General features: G+C 37.9%; 1 protein-coding gene across 4 annotated transcripts in view; it reads left to right on the top strand.

The window, feature by feature from the left end:
• Positions 1–22,178, top strand: part of FAM118B (family with sequence similarity 118 member B) — a 46,700-nt gene that overhangs the window by 13,487 nt on the left and 11,035 nt on the right. For 2 of the 4 annotated variants that reach the window (XM_025464983.3, XM_025464984.3), the window contains exons 2-4: positions 8,344–8,436; positions 13,193–13,445; positions 21,906–22,133. In XM_025464983.3, coding sequence (XP_025320768.1) covers positions 8,351–8,436; positions 13,193–13,445; positions 21,906–22,133 — 567 coding nt within the window. In that variant the 5' untranslated portion in view covers positions 8,344–8,350. Of the gene's footprint in view, positions 1–8,060; positions 8,151–8,343; positions 8,437–13,192; positions 13,446–21,905; positions 22,134–22,178 lie in introns of those variants that run through there. The other 2 variants (XM_025464979.3, XM_025464980.3) reach the window with 2 other exon arrangements.

Genomic DNA, 22,178 nt, shown 5'->3' with positions numbered 1-22,178 from the left:
TATCCAGTGTGATCCCTGGAGTTATTCCAGCCATACTTGCCATAATCTTTTCCTATGTTTCTGAATTTTATTTTTCATAGAGTATCTTTTTATAGTTTCTTAAACTTCTTTCTCATTGATTTCTTTCCCAGTTTGTCGTGGTTGTTTTTTACATTTGAGTCCTATCTGTGAATTGCTGTTCATTGTTTCTAGCCTAGTTTTCCACGAGATTGAAGTTCCTTAAGTAAGACCACTAAAGAAAATGCTTAGAAGCATGGGTCTTTGAGTTTCTGAAGCAGGACATTCTGCAGTTGAACTTTGAATAATACAGTTTTGAACTGCATGGGTTGACTTATATGCAGTTTTTTTTTTCAGCATGTAAGTATACTCTTTAATCCTCATCCCCTATTTTACCTCCTCCCACCAGCTCCCCTCTGCATGCCATCAGTTAGTTCTCTATAGTTAAGAGTCTGTTGGGGTGGGGCACCTGGGTGACTCATTCAGTTAAGTGTCTGCCAGCGTCCTGAGATCTAGCCCCACATTGGGCTCCTTGCTCAGCAGGGAGTCTGCTTCTCCCTTCCCCTCTGGCTGCCACCACCCCTGCTTGTGCTCTTTCTCTCTCTGTCAAATAAATAAAATCTTTAAAAAAAATATGTAAGAATCTTGTGGGGTGCCTGCCTGGTTGGCTCAGTTGGTTAAGCATCTGGCTTTTGATCTCAGCTCAGGTCTTAATCTCAGGGTTGTAAGTTCAAGCCCCCAGCTGGACTCCACATTGGGCATGAAGCTTACTTAAAAAAAAAAAAAAAAAAAAAAGTTTGCCTCTTGGTTTGTCTCCCCCCCCCCCTTGCTTCTTTGTTTTGTTTTGTTTTTTATTTTTTTATTTTTATTTTTTTAAATTTATTTATGATAGGCACACAGTGAGAGAGAGAGAGGGGCAGAGACATAGGCAGAGGGAGAAGCAGGCTCCATGCACCGGGAGCCCGACGTGGGATTCGATCCCGGGTCTCCAGGATCGCGCCCTGGGCCAAAGGCAGGCGCTAAACCGCTGCGCCACCCAGGGATCCCCCTGTTTTGTTTTTTAAATTCCACATACAGGGACACCTGGGTGGCTCAGTGGTTGAGCACCTGCCTGCCTTTGACTCAGATTGTGATCCTGGGATCGAGTCCCACATCAGGCTCCCTCTGCCTATGTCTCTGCCTCTCTCTGAATAAATAAATAAAATTAAAAAAAAATAAATGTAGTTTCTCTTGTGATTTTCTTAACATTTTATTTTCTTTCGCTTTTATTAAAAGAATATAGTACATAATATATATAACATAGAAGATATGTGTTAACTGTGTTACTAGTAAGGCTTATGGTCAATAGTAATTTGGGGGGGAGTCAAAAGTTATATGTGAATTTTTGACCTCATGGAGGGGGTTGGTGCCCCTAACTCCCATGTTGTTCAAGGGTCAACTGTACTTTCTTCTCTGAAAAAATTGCAGGGCTTTTCCTCTTCTTCCAGATAGGACTACATGTGAATCACCCCAAAATTTAGTAGTTTACCTTCTTTTTTTTTTTTTTTACCTTCTTTTAAAGGAAATACTGTCACACCTTTAAGCCTCTAGTTCCATTCTTTTTTTTTTTTTTTTTTTTCTTTTTAAGATTTATTTATTAGAGAAAGAGCTCAAGCAAGAGAGTGGTTGGGAGGTGCAGAGGTAGAGAGAGAATCCCAGGAGGACTCTCCGTGGAGTGCAGAGCCCAGTGCAAGGCTCAATCCCATGACCCCAAGAACACTACTTGAGCTGAAATCAGGAGTCAGACATTTAACTGACTGAGCCATGCAGGCACCCCTCCATTGCCATTCTCTAAGTGGGAAGTTTAAGAACCTTACGTTTAGTAGACATTATAGCTGTTATAGGACAAGATTAAAAGAAATTGAATACACTCAAAGCAAGTTTGTTATGTCACTCATTGGGTATTCTGATAACTGAGTTTTTTGTGTTTTTTTCTTAAGATTTTATTTATTTATTAATGAAAGACAGAGAGAGGCAGAGACATAGGCAGAGGGAGAAGCAGGCTCCCTATAGGGAGCCTGATGCAGGACTCTGACCTGAGCCAAAGATAGATGCCACCCAGGTGTCCCTGATAACTGAGTTTTAAGCATAATGAAGAACCTAAGATGGTGTCTATTGCCTTATTTTTTTATCTGTTATATCTGTTTAAGATAACTATGTACCTGAACATGAACTTGAAAGTAATGGATAAATTGGACTTGAGTGATTTCTTTTTATCTTAATGTTGAAGAACATTTTTTTTTTCCTTTTAGTTAACTCTAAGAATAGTTGTAAAACAAATTTACTTTGTAATTTATATTCTGTCCTGGTTTTGCTGTTTAATGTTGGATTCCATGACCACAGTGTCTGGACCTCTGAGGTGTTTCACCTCAGATTGACGGTGAATTCACTTAATCACTGTTAACATTCAGGTACACTTAGGGTCTTTAATCATAACATTTGCCAAGCTTTATGCTGTCAAAATACAACTTTTTCAAAATTGTCAAACTCAGTACTGTTTGAGTCAGAAATCGTCAAGAAAGTGAAAAGGGGTGGAAACTAGGATATTCTTAATAACATTTTTATTTTTGTTATGGCAGAAAAGTCTGCCCTTCTTTAAGCCTTGTCAAATTTTAATTTATAGATTCTCCATAGTGATGAGATCTTTTGGGATTGCCCAAACTTGGATGAATCTGCATTTGTATGTAGCAGTATTGTGTGTACTCCTTTGGCATGAAAAGTAAGCCCTTGACAGTATTGCCATACATAACCCACACTGTCTTCCGAGGAGGGATTTAGTTTTCAAGGACTCCCTAGATCATAAAATCATGTCCTTGAAGATGTATTTAATCTCATTTTCAATGAATACCCTGTGTCATTTGGGATGAAATTGTATGATTATACTACTTGATACATGGAAGATATTAAAAGTGTCCCTCCAAAAAAGAAAAAAAAAAAGAAAAAAAAGTGTCCCTCCTTAGCAGCATGTGTCCTTGTTTTCAGGGTATACCTTTCTCAGAAGCTTCACAGGAGGGAAAGCAGGGACAAAGAAAGGAAGTTATCATTCTTTGCATGGTAACATCATCTTTAGTCACCAACTTCTAATTCAAATGAAATCATAATGTGGATGTATTGCTATTCCTTCTTTTTTTTTTTTTTTTAAGATTTTATTTATTTGATAGACTGAGACAGAGCCATAGACAGAGAAGCAGCCTTCCTTTGGAGCATGATATGGGACTCAATCCCAGGACTCTGGGATCACACTCTGAGCCGAAGGCAGACACTCAACCACCCAGGCATCCTGCTTTTCCTTCTTAAATCAGTTTTGTTCCTACACATTATGTGTTACTTTGGTTTTATAATTGGAAATAACTGCTATAAACAACATCTGAGCTCTTTAGCCCAAAATACTGATGTGGTTGATCTTAGGACTTGAATTAAAATACTTTCTAGAATCTGGGGTAAACTTCTCATTCTTTAAAGTCTTTCAGAAACCTACCTCTGATGAGGTCATTCGTATACTTCTTGTATATGCATCAGTGTTTGCTAATAAAATATCAAGAGTAGTATCAATGTGGCATTTTACCAGTGACTACGTTACAGCTGATTTTCAGGAAGTAAGTGTGATGCTGATGTTACCTGACAGAAGATAGAGGATGTCAGGCGCATAAAATTAAGATGTAGAAGAGCAACCTGAGTTAACCAAAGGTAGAGGAAATGCGTCAAGTCTTGGGTACACAGAGGAATCCAGCCCTAGCAACATGTAGATGTAATTCCTGTATATCGGTTTCATTTGTGTGTGTGTGTGTGTGTAGGAAGAAAATGGAAAATTTGATTTATACACTGATCAGAAAGGATGCAGTCTACATTATAGAACTGAATTCATCAACTATCTGAGTAAAACATTTGGTTTGTTAATTGTCAACAAGTTTGTCGAGTTTGCTTTAGTAGTATTTATGCTGGATATCTCTTCCTTTCTCTCTCCCCCATAGCTGCTGGAAACCAGATGTGTTGGAATTAGTCCAAAAGCCACAACTAGAGGGATTTTTGGTTTCTTCCAAGTCAGAGGATGACTCTCTTTTTTTTCTTTAAAAAATGAAGTTAACCCTTTGATGTGTTTATGCCAGAGAAATACGCCAGTCTTTATTCTAGTCACAGTCTCCCCCCCGACCCCATGTTGGGTACATTATGATACCATTTTGGATTTTTTTTTTAAGATTTTATTTTATTTATTTATTTATTTGTTTATTTATTTATTTAATTATTTATTTGGGGGAGAGAGAGCAAGAGTGAAAGAGAGCACAAGCAAGGGGGGGTGCAGAGGGAGACAGATGCAGACTCCCCGCTGAGGAGGGAGCACAATCCTGAGCTTGATCCCAGGACCTTGAGATCATGACCTGAGCCACAGGCAGATGCTTAACTGACTGAGCCACCCCATTATTTATTTATTTTTAATAGAATAGAGGAAAGCTTGCTGTAAATACAACTGATCTTTTAAGTCAAGAAAGGCCTCCTCAAGCTAGTCATTTGTAGATTTTTTATTTCCAAGCAAAAATGCCATCATCAGAACTTTTCTCCTTTTGATTTATTCCATCTACCCATATCCAAAACGTATTATCCTGAGTTCCTTGTGGCCTGCAGTTGTTTGAGCTGAACACCACATACTGGAAGCACAGGGTGACCTCACTCTTGATACTTGAGTGGGAAAAGGAATTCGATTTTGCTATCATTGCAGCACCAAGATGCCAGGAAAGCAAGAGCTACAGCGATTTGTTAATGTTTTCAGAGGCATAAGTTCTCTGGTTTATGTGGATTTAATTTCAGTCCTATAACCACCCCCTTCCCGCTTGTCCTTTTTTCGTGTTTCTTAATGGATTTTTCCCAGAATGCTTGCCTTGATTTTTTTCCCTTTCATTCACCAGATGGAAGCATTCTATTTCCTGCCAGGCTGACAAGTTTCAAAGTATAAGTGTCCTATCTTATATGCAGACTTGGGCCTTACAAAATTTAATGAGGCTGCTCTTACTTTTCTCAGAACTTACCAAATATCTGACTTTTATTGTGCTGAATTCTCTTGGTCTTGAGGGATTTTTTTTTTTTTTTTTGGTTACTTTAGCAGTAATTGTAGTAACAAAGATACTGCCACATAATTGTCTTTGTCTTCTTGTGGCAGAAAAGTTTTTCCTACCTCTGCTATTCCCACAGAGCAAGTCCCACGGAAATGAAAACCTTGAATAGTGATCACATGAAGAAATTAACGTGTGAACTAGTTGATGCTTGTTGGGAATTCTTTGTAAGATTTTCACAATCGGTGTGGAAATTTTTTATAAGTAACTGCATGTTGTTTAGGGTAAACACTAAAGTGGATTTTTTTTTTCTGAAACAGTACTCTAGAAGAAATAAGATACGGTTTATGCTTTGATGCCACCGGGGTGTATATATAAGATTGTAGCATATGAGGCATCCATTAGCCTGAAGGAAAGATGTTATCCTGTTACAAAACAGGATGTGTATATAATCAAATATAATGTGGTGATACTGAATTTCTTATTCAGTCCCTAAATAAGAGGACTCAAAACATTGCCGTAACAACTTGTTGAGAGTTGTTGGCCATATTTAATTCTCTCAAGTTATGTAGAATGAACAGACCTTCAGAATAGTTGACTCTGTAAAAAAAAAAAAAAAAAAAGAAGAAGAAGAAGCTTATTAGTTAGTATTCAGGTGTAGACATTAAGAATTTACCATCTGTTAGAATCCAGCAAAAGTGGTCTGGCATATTTTCCAGGAGTGATAGGATCGGTCTAGGTAGATTAGTGGTTGGTAGGGGGTATAGAGCAAATAGCACTTGTCGCCAGAAAAAGCTGTTTTATTCAGTTTCTGAATTTAAGTGAGTGCCATGATTACATCAGCAGAGTGCCTGGTCATATAGCAGCTGTTAAGCATTGCACAGAATTATTTCGAGTGCATCTGTCTGGAATGTGGGATCTTTTTTTGATAGTTTTGGCCTACAGATTAAAACAAACAGAAAGGTGAGATGCCAATACTTGGAGAACATTTTTAGGTTGTAATAAATAGAATGGTTCAGACTATGGTCTTGGGAGGCAGACTGCCTTGGTTTGAATTATGGCACCCAGCCTTTTGGTCCTTCAGTTTTCTCATCCCTAACGTAGGGTGTAATGGTATTTCACAAGGTTATAGGGATTACATGAGATAGTATTGTAAATCGGGTTTGGCATGTGGTAAACACTAAGAGTTTGTTAAAATTCTGGTTTAGTAGCTGAACCGAGCATTGAATTCTGAAGATGTCCATCTTCAAAACTTGGTGAACATTAAATTACTTTCCTTTATACTTAAAGATTAATCTTTCTTAATACGGAGTATTTTTTTCATGGGTGGGTGTAATTTGTTCAGATGATGGCTTTATAGAACCATATTTAAGGAAAGAACAGAAGCATGCATGATTTTTATTGCATATTTTTAAAAACTATTCCCAAGCTCAGGGCTTGTCCCATATATGGTAGAAGTCACCACTCTTCTACCACGCCAATCTAGAGCATAAACTAGACTTTAGGAAATGACTTCACATAGATTAAAACTTAATGGAAATATTTTAATATTTTAATGGATTAACTCTTAGCAAACTGGAATGGTGTTGACTGTAATAAATAATGTATAGACTTAAATGAAAGGAGGATGGCAGATGGTATGCCTATGTTAAATATCCTACATTTAACAGAATAACTGGGTTGCAGAAAAATTGTATTTCATTTGGGTGTTTCTTTTTTGCCTCATCATAAGAATTTCCTGAAGGTTCTTGAGATTCTGGCTCAGTAATTTGGGTTTAGAGCCCAAGAGTATATACTGTCTTTTAAGCTAATTAATAGACCTATCTTTAAGAACATGTATGTGTAACTGAAATCTCCATTGGTTATTAAGGCACAACTTACTGAGTTAAGTAATTCATGTGCCTTCTCTGAGCCCCAGCTTTCTCACCAACGGAATCAAAGATTTGACCAGGTAGATGGCCTACTTCCTAACTTTATGATTTTTGAGATTCCTGTTTTCCTAATGATAATGATATCAAAGAATTCCATTATGTGTGGAGCAGTAATTGAGGTAAGGAACTGAACCTTTCTATTTACCAGAAAAATTATTTTCAGCAAACTTTAGAAGATGTTTACATAAAGAAAAAAAATGTCTAATAAAATTGTAAACCTGAATAATCAGTAGTGATTCAGTTATTTCTAAAGATTTATTTATTTAGAGAGAGGGGATGTGTGAGGCAAGGGGCAGAGGGAGAGAACCTCAAGCAGACTCCCTGCTGAGCATAGAGCTGGACTCAGGACTCAGTCCCATGACCCATGAGATCAAGACTCTGAGATCACAACCTGAGCTGAAAACAAGAGTCAGATGCTTAACCAACTGAGCCACCTAGGCAACCCCAGTTATTTTTAAACATTGATGATGAAAGGATAATAAAACACCACGACTCTGGTACTATGTATTGTCTTTTGTTGTATATGTGTGTATGTGTGTATACACACTATTCAAAATATTGCTATTTTTGAATTAATGATCCTTAGAGTTAGCAAGTTCGCTAAAATTTTGAGCAATTAAAACTTCTCATTGGGATTTTCATTCTAATCCATGTAATTCTCTTACTTTTGCTAGTTATCCCATCACCTGAACATAACTGGCCATTTTTCATGGATCTTTGCTTGATAATACCTTTCCCATTTATCACAGTGTCTCAGAGTCTACTCTGTTCAGCTAGGGACACATGACTCACTGCCTGTGAGGACACAGTTGTTCAGCAACAAGGAGTATCTAACAATCAGCAAATTAGTATTGATTGTTCTGTTCTTGACTAAGTGATTTCTTTAGCTGATAGTAAATGGTAATTGGGGGCTATTAGCACACTTATCCACGGATTGTTTTTATCCTCTAGGTCTTCCCAAGCCTGTATCAAGGGAGAATAGCAGGTGTCTCTTAGGCCTCACAAAGTGATAGCCAGTAATTGACATGAATTGACCTTGATTTTTGTTTTGTTTTGAGGAGAGGTGTTAGGGGGTAGGAAGAGCCTTCAGGAACAGAAACCGGATGACAGTATGGAGCACCAAAGTCATAATTTCAAGGTTAATGTCTTTGAGATGAATTTAATTCTTTAAGTTCGGCATGCTCATTAATTAATGAATCTCTGTTGAGCAGGGAATACCTCTAGAACACCTTTAGGGTATACACCTCGTGAAAACTGTTTAATGTGTGTGCTATTTTGAATGGTATATATTACAGATCTAATTGTGGTCTGTGGTGTTTAATCTATTTTAGAAACTGGATGGCTTCTACAGGGAGCCAGGCCTCTGATATAGACAAGATTCTTGGATTCTTCAGTGATGGCGCACCCCCCACCAAAAAGCCCAGGTAAACAAGGGAAGGGAATCCGAGAACATTTAGTAAATTACCATTAATGGTAGATGACAAAAAATAACAAACTTGCCCTACATCCCAGTTGTTTTTACAAATTAATATTGACCTTCATATAAAAATTGTTTTTATTTTGGATTTAATTTTTATTTTTATCAGGATCATAAATGTACATAATTTAAAAGTCAGTACTTCAAAGCTTATAATGCCTTGTCCCTCTCTGGAGATAATCACTTTCAACTTTTTTATCTGTTTCTTCTAATACCTGCATTCATATTTTAAATGCTGTGCATATACTGCTATTCTTTAGTTTTTTGGTTTTATCTATTTTCCAGTTAAGGAAGATTAGGATTAGGCTTGCTCTCCTGAAACCTCTCCCTACATACTGCCGCCACCACGTACACAGCAAATACTCTTCCCCCATGTGTTTTATATCCCAATTTTTGGTTGTCAGTTATTTAGTAGTTACATATATGACTGTATGAATTGTATTTATAGCAGAGCCTAACAGTGTCTTGATTATACTTTTTTGTCCATTTTTCCCTCCAAGTTATTAAAGATTATCTCTTTCCTTTTTTGTTGTTTTTTTGTTTTTTGTTTGCTTTGTTTTGTGTGTACCTGTCAGTTTCTTCACACTCTGGAACAGAAGAGTACCTCTCTTAGATATCTAACACCCATCAGTAATTTACTAGTTGACTTCTTTGATGGACTTTTCCTTCCGGAGTGTCCTCCCCTGGACTCCTGTTCTCCAGGCCTGCTACATTGCTGAGAGTTGCCGCTTTCCTTTCCCATGACCCCAAACATTCCTTGTACATGTCTCCTGTGTTGGATCCTCTCTTTCCTGGATGCTGTCTTGTCCTTTTTTGGTGTGGTCCTTCGTTTTGCTGAAAAACACTCTCAGTATGCTTCCTTAGTAAGGATTCACCAGAGAAGTGTTTTTGGAGACATTTGAAAATGTCCTTATATCTGTCCATTTATTTGATGATTTGGCTGAGTGTAGAATTGGGATAGGAAATCATTGTCCTTAGAGTTAGGAAATTATTGCTCATTCTCTGCTAGCAGCTAAGTGTTGCTGCCAGAATAGTGACTCTTCTGATTCCAAATCTTTTGTGTTATATGACCTTTGCTTTTCTCATTGGAAGCTCATAAGAATAGTTATTTTATTCTTAGCAACCTAAAAATCTCACAGTTGGTATACCTTCGTATGAGTCTAGATTATCAGTCTAGATATCAGCCACCCTTCCAGGCTGGCTACTGATAATTCACTTTGGAAAATTTTTTTCTTATTTGATAATTTCCTTTATACTTTTTCTATATTGTGCCTTTGTAGAACTCTTGGTATTCAGATGTTGGACCTTCTGCAGTAAGACTCTAGTTTTTTTTTTTTTTTGAGAGACAGAGTGTGTATGAGAGCACAAGGGGTTGGGGGGTGAGAGAGAGAGGGAGAGAGAGTGTTAAGCAGGCTCTATACCCAGCACATAGCCCAGTGCGGGGCTTGATCTGATGACCTTGAGATCATGACCTGATCCGAAATCAAAAGTCCAGTGCTTAACTGAGCCACCCAGGTGCCCCAAGACTCCAGTTTTCTTATATTTTTCTATTGCTTTTGTTTTTATCCTTCTACTTTGTCAAAGACTTTTTGTTTTCTTCCAATCTAACATTTTTTATTATGTTCTTAATTTCCAAGAAATCTTTCTGTTTGCCCATCCGTTTTTTTTATAGCATTCTGTTCATGTTTCACAGGTGCCTCTTTTTTAAAAATCTGTACGAGAGACCGTTTTCTTTTCCGTTTTGCTTTTCCGTATTGTCGCTTGTTTCCTGCAGGTTCCTTTCTATCTGCTAGTTTGTTTAAGTGTATCTCTCACATTGGAGGCTTTGTTCAAATGTAAGGTGACCTTTCTTTGCTCATATTTAAGAGACTAAAGAGACAAGTTGGAAAATCTGTATATGCATCAAGGACTTGGTCACTGATGGGCTTCACCGTGGGTGTCAAGTATGGGCCAGATTCTGTAGCTGAGGAATCCCCACCTATCAGAATTTGTGGGTCTTTTCTCTCATGCTGGCCATTTTCCCCAAAAGAAGATGATGAGGAGTAAGCTACAGGTATAAGGTTGACTGCCAAGATCTGAGAGTCTTCCTCTGGGAAAAGGAGGCAGGGGAGAGTCTTAATATTTTCACATACTTGGGATCCCTGGGTGGCGCAGTGGTTTAGTGCCTGCCTTTGGCCCAGGGTGCGATCCTAGAGACCCAGGATCAAATCCCACATCAGGCTCCCGGTGCATGGAGCCTGCTTCTCCCTCTACCTGTGTCTCTGCCTCTCTCTCTCTCTCACTGTGTGCCTATCATAAATAAATAAAAATTAAAAAAAAAATTAAAAAAAAATATATTTTCACATACTGGCTTTCATTTACCTGCGTTTCCCAAGCTGTGCACAGTGTTCTCAAATACAGAACCCTGTGGTTCAACCTCTCTGGAAAGCAAGCCTCCAGTCTAGAGTTCTAACTGCTTCTTATACGGCCATGCAACAATTTTGTGTTTTGGCCCCACCTGCCCTTCCACCTTCAGATATATTAGAACATTCCCAAAGTTCTATAAAGGGAATCAGCTCTTACTCTACAACTCCTAAAATTCTGTTGACCTGTGCTGTCTGCTGTCATCCTTTCCTGTTCTGATTTTTATGAATTTATGCCTTCTAAAAAATTACTTAGTGGTTTTAGGAAGAATCAGAAGTGAAACACAACTGTTATTTTTTTCCTTTTTAACTGGAAATTTTAAATTAGGCACATTACATTACACCTTAAGCCTATAAAGGATGAGGCAAAAATGTCAAATAATACAGCACAGTCAAGTGAAAAGTAAAAACCATTATTCTCGGGGATCCCTGGGTGGCGCAGTGGTTTGGCGCCTGCCTTTGGCCCAGGGCGCAATCCTGGAGACCCGGGATCGAATCCCACATCGGGCTTCCGGTGCATGGAGCCTGCTTCTCCCTCTGTCTCTCTCTCTTTCTCTCTCTGTGACTATCATAAATAAATAAAAATAAAAAAAAAAAAAGATTTTATTTATAAAAAAAAAAAAAACCATTATTCTCTTCAATCCCCAGAGTTAGCCACTATTTACAGTTCTTTTGAATCCTTTTAGAAATTTTCTGTGAGTATATATTTCTGTGTGTGTTTCAATATCTTGATTGCCTTGAACTGAAACTCTTTTTCATCATTTGCTTCTAATATCTATTATTAGTCTTTTCCAGTAGACTAAACTTTTGAGATAGGAACTTCATTTTATTCATAGAAACATCCTTAGTGCCTACCACAGTGTCTGGTACTTTTATAAGTTTTTCATATTTGTCAAATGACTGAAGGCAGGAGTTGGAAATAGGGAAGGCAGTTCTAAAGTTTGTTTCCCCAAAACAGGTTTTCCAAGGCTTAAAGTATGGCTTCTTATGTTATGCCAAAATCCAAATCCTTTTTCTCTGATTTTGACAAAAAAATGAGAAAGGCAGTATCTGAGAAAACACCTGCTATTAGCAAAAATTAAAGTGAGTAAACATATGTCAAGCAGATTTTAACATGTTTCCAGATTGAGGTGGGGGGCGGGGGGAGGATGAAGAACTGAAACACAGAACTTGTGCCAAGTTCTCCAAGACAGAGCTCTGTGCTTGTCATGGGAAGAAAGGACTATGTTCTGCTTCTGGTCATAGCTGTTGAATAGTTATTTCTTTGTTTATTTAGGTAATGTGAAACACTATGTTTTCAGAATTCTGTTTTTCTCCTTTTTCTTCTTCTTCTTTTTTTTTTTTTTTTTTGCCTTAAAGGTATCTAGAACAAAAAGTGAAATATGTTCCTATATTTGATTGTCTCATTCTCAGTTTTAGTCATGTTCAATTTTATCTTATTAGTGTTTGCAAAATTTGGGCTTAGCTTTGGCTTTCTTTCATCTCTTGTTTTATATCTCTCAAAATAGGAACTTTTTTTAAAGATTTTATTTATTTATTCAGGAGAGACACGGGGGTGGGGGTGGGGGGCAGAGACACAGACAGAGGGAGAAGCAGGCTCCATGCAGGGAGCCTGATGTGGGACTTGATCCTGGGTCTCCAGGATCACAGCCTGGGCTGAAGGTGGCGCTAAACCACTGAGCCACCCAGGCTGCCCTCAAAATAGGAACTTAATTTGTATGTATTTCTTTTCTCTCTGGAATCCATGTTTTTTGAAATTTAACATTGGTTTAAAATATAATTTAGTTAGTAGAACTCAGCTGGGCTGCAATTTAATTGGATCTTTTCCTACTATTAGTGGGTTTTCTTAGGTTGAGAGAACTTTGAGGGAGAAAATTGACTTTAAGATTGCCTTTAAGGATTCCTGATACAGGTTTTTCTGCAAGCTCTGGCACAATATTCTGGTCTTCTTTTTTATTTTTTTCTAAGATTTTTATTTATTTATCCATGGGAGACAGAGAGGCAGAGACATAGGCAGAGGGAGAAGCAGGCCCCCTGTGGGGAGCCCGATGTGGGACTTAATCCCAGGACCCCAGGCTCATACCCTGAGCCAAAGGCAGATGCTCAACCACTGAGCCACCCAACCATTCCAATATTCTGGTCATCTTGCTTAAGATACTCAGGAGAGGTCTCAGAAACTGGTACTTGTCCTCTTTGCAATGACGAAAATGGTAGCTGAAATCCATGATTTTCGACAGCCTTTCCATGTCCCTCTTATCTGTTGGATGTTCCTAATCCTCTTCATTTGGTTGACTTTATCAGGAAGCTGCTTCCAAGCTTAAAAACTAAGAAGCCCCGAGAACTTGTTCTGGTGATCGGAACAGGCATTAGTGCTGCGGTTGCACCTCAGGTTCCAGCCCTGAAATCCTGGAAGGGCTTAATTCAGGCCTTACTGGATGCTGCCATTGATTTTGATCTTCTAGAAGATGAGGAGAGCAGAAAGTTTCAGAAATGTCTCCATGAAGACAAGAACCTTGTCCATGTTGCCCATGACCTTATCCAGAAACTCTCACCTGTGAGTATCCTCCTGTGTATCCTGGCATTTGATATTTTCGGGGAAACCATGACACACATGCTGAATGTAGTAAGGTTGTTCATTTTGAGCTTATAGATTTTGGCGGGGTTGCTGGGAGAATCTTAAACAGGCTCCACACACATGGGGCTTGATCTCACGACCCCGAGATCCTGACCCAAACCGAAATCAAGAGTTGGCTTAACTAGTTGAGCCACCCAGGTACCCCTGTGGTTTACTGATTTGCATGCATAACATTTGGTTCTTCTGCAAAAGGTCTGCTTATGGACCCTGTTCAGGGTAATTATCTTGATCCATTTGTGTATATGTGTCTGTCTTTCTGTGTGAGATGATGGTGTTAATGGTGTTGTGGCCTTATATATACCAAAATGAGACCACTGTCCCATTATTTGTGTTTTTGAATTTACTTTTTCTATACTCATTACTATAAAAGTATTGTTCCTTGGCATTCATGTCTTTTTAGGGAACCCCAAAAAGATTGGAGGTAAATCTTATCATTTTTTAAATGAAGCAACACTTTATTTTTTGTTTCTAAAGATTTTATTTATTTATTCATGAGAGACACAGAGAGAGGGAGAGAGGCAGAGACATAGGCAGAGGGAGAAGCAGGCTCCATGCAGGGAGCCGGACATGGGACTCAATCCCAGGACTCCAGGATCACGCCCTGAGCTGAAGGCGGTGCTAAACCGCTGAGCCACCCGGGTGTCCCAACACTGGTTTTTTAATGTTCCTTTTAAAGATGATCACTCAAAATATTTATAAGGAATTTTGTCTTGTTTATCAAACTTAGTTGGATACCAATTCATGAATGATAAGGGCCTTCTTGCATTGTCTTCAGATTGCCTTCAAAAATCAGAGTTCAGGGGATCCCTGGGTGGCTCAGCGGTTTAGCGCCTGCCTTTGGCCCAGGGCGTGATCCTGGAGTTCCGAGATTGAGCCCCGCATCGGGCTCCCAGCCTGGAGCCTGCTTCTCCCTCTGCCTGTGTCTCTCTCTCTCTCTATGTCTATCATGAATAAATAAAATCTTTAAAAAAAAAAATCAGAGTTCATTTAAGATATATTTAAAAATAATACAGTAGCCAGAGCATATTCTAAATCTTAATAAATTGTATATTTTTTGGAAAAAATATAACTTATTATAAAGTAATTACAGTTGGTTCCCACTCCCTCCTTCTAGGCCCTAGGACCTATAGGGAAAAAGTGTCATTAAGAATTAGCCTAAAAGAGAGCCACTTAAAAGTAATTTCCTCTTGGTTCATGATTCATTTCAGAAACTTAGTACCTTTTACTTCCTCTTTTCATTTCTTTGTCCTTAGTTGTGATAAATTGTTACTAATGTAGAATATTGTAAATAATTAGTAGGGTTTTCTTTTTTTTAAGATTTTATTTATTCCTGAGAGAGACAAAGAGAGTGGCAGAGACACAGGCAGAGGGAGAGGCAGACTCCGCACAGCGAGCCCGATGCAAGAATCAATACTGGGACCCCAGGATCATGCCCTGAGCCAAAGGCAGATGCTCAACCACTGAGCCACCAAGGTGTCCCTAATTAGTAGACTTTAAAGAGGTCATGGGACCTCTGTCTCATACCGTATACAAAAATTAACTCAAAATGGTTTAAAGACCTAAATATAAGAGCTGAAACTATAAAACTTGTGGAAGAAAATAGATTTCAGTCTTCATGACTTTGGATCTGGCAGCAGTTTTTAAAAATATGACACCAAAAGCACAACTAGCAAAAGAAACAATAGATCTACTTCACTTTACCAAACGTAAAAGCTGTTAGGTTCAAAGTACACTATAAGGAAAGTGAAAAGACAGTTCCCCCCAAACAGGAGAAAATACTAGCAATTCATATACCTTCTAAGGGTGTAGTATCCAGAAACCATAAAGAACTATTATAAATTAATAATAAAAAGACAGTTCAGTTTTTAAATAGCAAAGGATTTGAATAGACATTGTTCCAAGTAAAGTGGCTAATGAACACATGAAAAGATGCTTCACTTCAGTAGTCACTAGAAAAATGTAAATCAAAACCACCAACTTCACATGCACTTAAATGGCTCGAGTCAAGAAAGTCAGATAGTTCAGTGTTGACAAGGATGTGGAGAAATTAAAACCCTCATACACTCCTAGGATTGTGAAATGGTGCAGACAATGCAGAGCAGGCTGGCAGTTCCTCAATTAAATATAGAGTTACCATCTTACCCAGGAGTTCCATTTCTAGATGTGCCCTAGAGAAATGAAAACATATGTCCACACAGAAACTTACAAACAAATATTGATAGCAGTATTCATAATAGGCATAAGGTGGAAATAAACCAGATGTCCATCAACTATCAAGTGGATAAACAAAACATGGCATATTCATACAATGGAATACTACTTGCCAGTAAAAGGGAATTCAATGCTGATAACGTGCTGTGATATGAAAGACCCTTAGTATAATGGAAGCCAGTCACAAAAGACCACATACTAGATGATTCCATTCATACACAATGTCCAGAAGAGGGAAATCTGTTAGAGACAAAGTACATTAGTAGTTGCCGAGGACTGGAGCACGGATGGAGGGCAGGGTGATATTTAAAGAGTAGGTGGCTTCTTTTTGATATGATGAAATGTTCTAAAATTGACTGTGGTGACAGTTGCAGTATCTGAATCTATAAATAATCATTGAATTTACACTTCAAATAGGTGAATTGTATGTTATGAGAATTATATCTCAGTAGAGCTATTTAAAATAAAAGGATGAAAAACATTTTAATCTAAACCCTAATCAGAAAGTGAAAGTGGCTATATGAATAAATGATGCACTTGAGAACAAAGAGGAAAGAAAACCTTATATGTCTTAAAAAAACACAAAATTGTTGTCACATAATATATCCTCAGAAATATAATAATATATATTATGTAATAATTTCCTCAGAAAGTTAAAAATAGAACTATGCTAAAACCCAGCAATTGCAATACTAGGTATTATCTAAAGGATACAAAAATAGTGATTCAGAGGGGCACATGCACCCCAGTGTTTATAGCAGTAATGTCCAAAATAGCCAAACTACAGAAAGAGCCCAGATGTCCATCGACAGATAAATAGATATATAAATATGTCTTCTTTATCCATTCCATTATATATGTATATATATATATCCATTCCATTACATATGGAATATTAGCCATCAAAACAAATGAAATCTTGCCTTTTGCAACGATGTGAATAGAACTAGAAGGTATTATGCTTTTTATTCATTTGAAAGAGAAAGTGTGCATGCATGCGAGAGAGCACAAGCCAGGGGGGAGGGTCCAAGGGAGAGGAAGGAGCAGACTCCCTAGTGAGCAGAGAAGCCCGATGCAGGGCTTGATCCCAGGACCCCAGGATTATGACCTGAGCCAAAGGGAGCTATGTAACTAACTGAGCCATCCAGGTGCCCCGGAACTTAGAGGGTATTATGCTAAGTGAAGTAAGTCAGAGAGAGACAAATACCATATGATCTCACTCATAGGTAGAATTTAAGAAACAAAACAATCATAGGAGAAGTGAAGGAGGAGTAAAATAAGATAAAAACAGAGAGGGAGGTAAACCCTAAGAGACTCTTAACTAGAGGAAACAAATTGAGGGTTGCTGGAAGGGAGGTGGGTGAAGGGATGAGGTAACTGGGTGATGAGCATTAAGGAGGGCATATGATGTAATGAGCACTGGGTGTTACATGTAACTGATGAATCACTAAGTTCTATCCTTGAAACTAATAAAACACTATATGTTAAGTAAATTGAATTTAAGTAAATTTTTTACTTCTGATTTTGCATGAAAGCTCAACTTTTGTCATTGGCAACCATGGCAGCAGTCCTCACTTGTTTTCCTCAAAATGGCAGGCTCCACTTCATTTATTTTTGCAAAAATGCCTGAGAATGCCCAAATCTGAATAACTATAGTTTGTCTATCATTTGTTCAAATAAAAATAGTGTTTGATGAAAAAAGGTGCATTGTTGAGCTTACAATTCAGTCACACAAGTATTTTGCCTGGAGACAACCATCATATTTCAGTGTGTGGCAGAAGTGCTTTGTGCATATTTTAAAAGGACATATGCTCAAGGGTCAAGATTTACTTAAAGATTTTTAAAGATTTTTTATTTCAAAATTTTATTTTTTTATTTTTAAAGAGTTTATTTATTTATTCATGGGAGACACAGAGAGAGGCAGAGACATAGGCAGAGGGAGAACCAGGCTCCCTGCAGGGTGCCTGATGAGGGACTTGATCCCAGGACCCCAGCATCACGACCTAAGCTGAAGTTAGATGCCTAACCACTGAGCCACCCAGGCACCCAAGGGTCAAGATTTAACATATAATTTTTACTACTTCATTAAGGACATTCTTAAGTGAAACTGGACTTTTTTTTTCTTTCTGTATGTCTTTGGTGGTGAAGAATGCAGTGATTTTGGGCACAGCTTGGTTTCATTGTCTTGATTCACACCAGGTCACCAGCAGTTTTTACCCGCCATTGCTTTTGTACCATCAGTGCACATATCAGCACAGTTTATAAAACAAAAATTACCTTAACATTATTATGAAAACAATTTTACTTTGCAGATTCCTTAAAGAATCTTAGAGATCCACAAGGTCCACAGGCCACATTTTGTAAACGACTTTAATAGAGGATATGTAAGAAAAAAAAAATTACAGGCAAACCAAGGCTTTGAAATACACACACGTTTGGGAAAATTTGAACACTGAGTATTTGATATTAAGGAATTAATATGGGATACCTGGATAGCTCAGTCGGTTAAGCATCTGCCTTCTGCTCATTATATAATCCCAGAGCCTGCTTCCCCCTTCTTCCTTGGCTGGTCCCCCTGCTTGTGCACGCTCTCTCTGTCAAGTAAATAAAGAAAATCTTTTTGAAATAAAAATAAAAGGAACGCCTGGGTGGCTCAGCGGTTTGGCGCCTGCCTTCGCCCCAGGGCGTGATCCTGGAGTCCCAGGGATGGAGTCCCACATCAGACTCCCTGCATGGAGCCTGCTTCTCTCTCTGCCTGTGTCTCTGCCTCTCCCTCCTCTCTCTGTCTCTCGTGAATGAATAGGTAAAATCTTTAAAAAATAAACAAATAGGAATTAGTATTACTGCTTTTTTCTTTTAGGTGTAATAGGTAGTATCGCAGTTAACGTTTTATTTTATAAATTCTATTGAAGTAGGTGCAAGAAGTATGATGCACGGGAATTGCTTCAGAGAAAACCCGTTCAAGGGGAGAGGGTGGCAGGGGTGTGTTGGGAAATTTAGGTTAAATAAGATTGGCCCTGTGTGATAATGACTGAAAATGGATGATGGGTATATACACGGTTTTATAGTCTTTTTACTTTTACATATGTTTAAAACTGTCCTTTTATTGTCATTTAAAGAATAAAACAGCAGTAATATGGCAGGGTTAATAGGCCTATCTACTGAGCCAGTTTCTTCTAGTAGGGGGATGACATTGTGCATTCAGTCCAGAGAACTTGGGGTCCAGAATCAGACTCTGCCATTTAAATGCACTACAACCTTGGGAAAATCACTTAAGTTCTCAGAATCTTTTTGCACCTGTAAAATTGGTCTAACACCACTTAACTCAGGTGAAGAAAAAGTGAGCTAATGTGTATAAAGTATTTGGCACATAGTGCACTATAAATGTGAATAACAATGGTGGGAAAGAGTCAGGATTTTGTTTTTACTGAATCTGGGGTCAGAAAGAAGAGAGTTAAGAGTAGAAGGAAATGAAAGTAGCATTGGATTCAGTTCACTGTTTTAAACGAATAAGAAAATGTCCGTAAAATTGTGTGGGAGTTTGGCATTTCCTTTTGACTATGGAACCTCCTTGTTTGTTTTCATTCCTTTGTCTTTGCTTAGGCTACTGGTGGGAAATTTAGTTCTAGCGTCACATATTTCAGGAGAGAGATGTTCGTTTTAAGCCTGAGGAAATCTGCACAGTTACAACTCTCTGTGTTAATATGCAAGATGTAATAACTCGAAGAAATAGAATAACTAGAATAAGTGACTTAAAACATTTATTCCCAGGCTTTTTAACCTTTTGTATTTCTTCCCTTAAAAGCAAGAAAATATTCCACACCCATGATTACCTGATTGTATACTCAGGTATTTTTATCTGTGTGTGTAATGATTAAACTGGTGCTGGGATATGGTGTTGTATAACTCTGTGTATGAATCAGAGTACAAAAGGAAGACATAAAACACAACAGGGAAGTTCTTAAAAATCACCATAGTTATTGTTTAACTTTAAGCTTAGTTTTGCTTTTTTTGAATAGTTATTATTTATGCACATTACAGAAATGAAGATGATGAAAAAAGGTTTACATACATTGCAACCTCTCACTCCCGCCATATCTTTGTCTACTTCCTCTGCCATACTCACCCTTCTCCCATAGATCACCACTCGTACTAGCTTTCTTTTTTTTTTAACCATTTCTTTGTATTTTTATTGATCATACTAGCTTTCTGAGTATCCTTTCAGTGTTCCTTTTTTGCAAAACAAGCAAATAGGACTAGATTTATTCTATCTCAATACCTCTTCCATCCCCCATGTCAAGAGGTAGCATTCTAAACATATTGTTCGGCACCTTGTTTCTTTTACTTAAGAGTATATCCTAGAGATCTTTCCATACCAGCCTCCTTTATGTTGGTTCTTGGCCATCTCAGTCTCCACATACAGATACATGGCTTGTTTCCAGTCTTTTACTACTACAGATAACAGAGCAGTGATAACCTTGTATATGTCATTTCATTTGTTTGTAGTGTTGTCTGTGCAATATAGTCCCAGAAATGGGATTGCAAGACTGTAGGGTAGATGAGTTATTTTGGTAGACATTAAAGGGGCATCATATTTTTGATGATTCATGTATGTGGTAAAATTCAGTAAGTATAGTTGTAAATTTTTCACTATTTCTGATCATTCATTTCGATTGAATGAACATTTGGTTGCCTATGGGCTGCTAATATGTCATGTAATTACTTAATGCCATTATATAATGAAAATGGACAAGTTAAACATGATGCACATTCTTAGCCACATAAATATGAGCTATGCCACCTAATTTAGCACTAGAAGAGAATCTTTGAGCCCATTGACAACAAGGTATAATGAGAAGCCTGTCTAGTTGTAGATGTTGCATGGAATAGTGATTGACAGACCAGATAAACTCCAAGCTATGTCACCACCAAACAGAGGTACTGTTTCACCTCTGTGTTCTAGTTTTCCAGTGTTTAAATATTTACCTTTTTTTTTTTATAGGTATAATTTAAAGACTGGGTAGTTTTAGAAAATACTTGAAAAATTAGGAAAGGAATTTGGCAAATGGAAGTATATCTTATGAATCTGCTTATGCAGTTCCATGGAAACAGGACGTTCTCTGAGCATTGTGCCATTAAGATAGGGGGACATCTTTGAGGAAAAACAGGAGGAGCTCAGTATCCACATGTCTAGCAACTAAGTGTGGTTACTTGGAGTTTGGGAAGTATTGGGAGCTTTATGAACTGATTCTTGCTCTGATACTACTTAATGGGGTGGTATTTGCAGGAACAAGATAGGGATCAGAAATTTTTTACAGCACATTACACAGTTAGGTTCCCACTTGAAAATCCTGTGTCCCTGGGGCCACTTTGTCTTCTAAGTTATAAAACCGTCTTCCTACCTGAGGTTTGTATTCTGTTTCCTCATTAGTCCTCGTGATATTTATGTACACTCAGAATGAAACTGGGAAAGCACTTACTCATAAACTATATGTAAAGAAGGAGGAAGTCTGTTTAGAGCTGATTAGTGTTTGGTATTTTTAAAAACAGATACAAAATGCAGATTTTGGATAACCTTTGTTATATGCAAGTATTTTTCCTAGCATACCTCTGAACAAACTCCTGATTTATGCTAGGGGGAAAAAACAGGGAGAAGGTAAGCTGTTTTTCCTAAATCTATCAACAACTATAAAATATACCCAGAATTAGAAAAAGAGACATTAAGCACATTTTAGAGCTAGCTGTCTTTTATTGGTTATTCCCTGGATGAGGAAAATTTAGCAGAAAATATTGTCTTTTTATCTGAGGCCTAATTAGAGGGTAATAGGTGCTGTGCTTTCCACCCCAGTTCTTTAGTCCTGGTAGTAACTCACATCTCCTGATCAAGGCCATTTTCTTCAATCGATAAACTTGCTTATTTGGAGATCTTATGCTTATTTGCATATGATGTAATAGTACTGATCACTTACTATGTGCTAGGCATTGTGCTAATAAGCACTTGGCCATGTTTCATCCTATTTTTCTTACTGTAACTCTCTGAAGTAGACAATATTTTATCCTTATTTTAAGTACAAGTATTCTTCAAAATTTTGCTATATTATTGTAATTAAAACAAAAGGCCTACCAAAACACATGGAATTAATTTTTCTCTCTCTAATCCCTCCCCAGCGAACTAGTAATGTTCGATCCACATTTTTCAAGGACTGTTTATATGAAGTATTTGATGACTTGGAGTCAAAGATGGAAGATTCTGGAAAACAGCTCCTTCAGTCAGTTCTCCACCTGATGGAAAATGGAGCCCTGGTATTAACTACAAATTTTGATAATCTCCTGGAACTGTACGCAGCAGATCAGGGAAAGCAACTTGAATCCCTTGACCTTACTGATGAGAAAAAGGTAAAAAGTAAAGGAATAATCTCTAGTGAGTTGTATCTTCATCAG

The sequence above is a fragment of the Canis lupus genome, chromosome 5 (genome assembly GCF_003254725.2).
Source record: "Canis lupus dingo isolate Sandy chromosome 5, ASM325472v2, whole genome shotgun sequence".
Classification (NCBI taxonomy): Eukaryota; Metazoa; Chordata; class Mammalia; order Carnivora; family Canidae; genus Canis; species Canis lupus.
The sequence above is the reverse complement of the archived record's forward strand: the minus strand, read 5'-3'. Positions and strand labels throughout refer to the sequence as shown.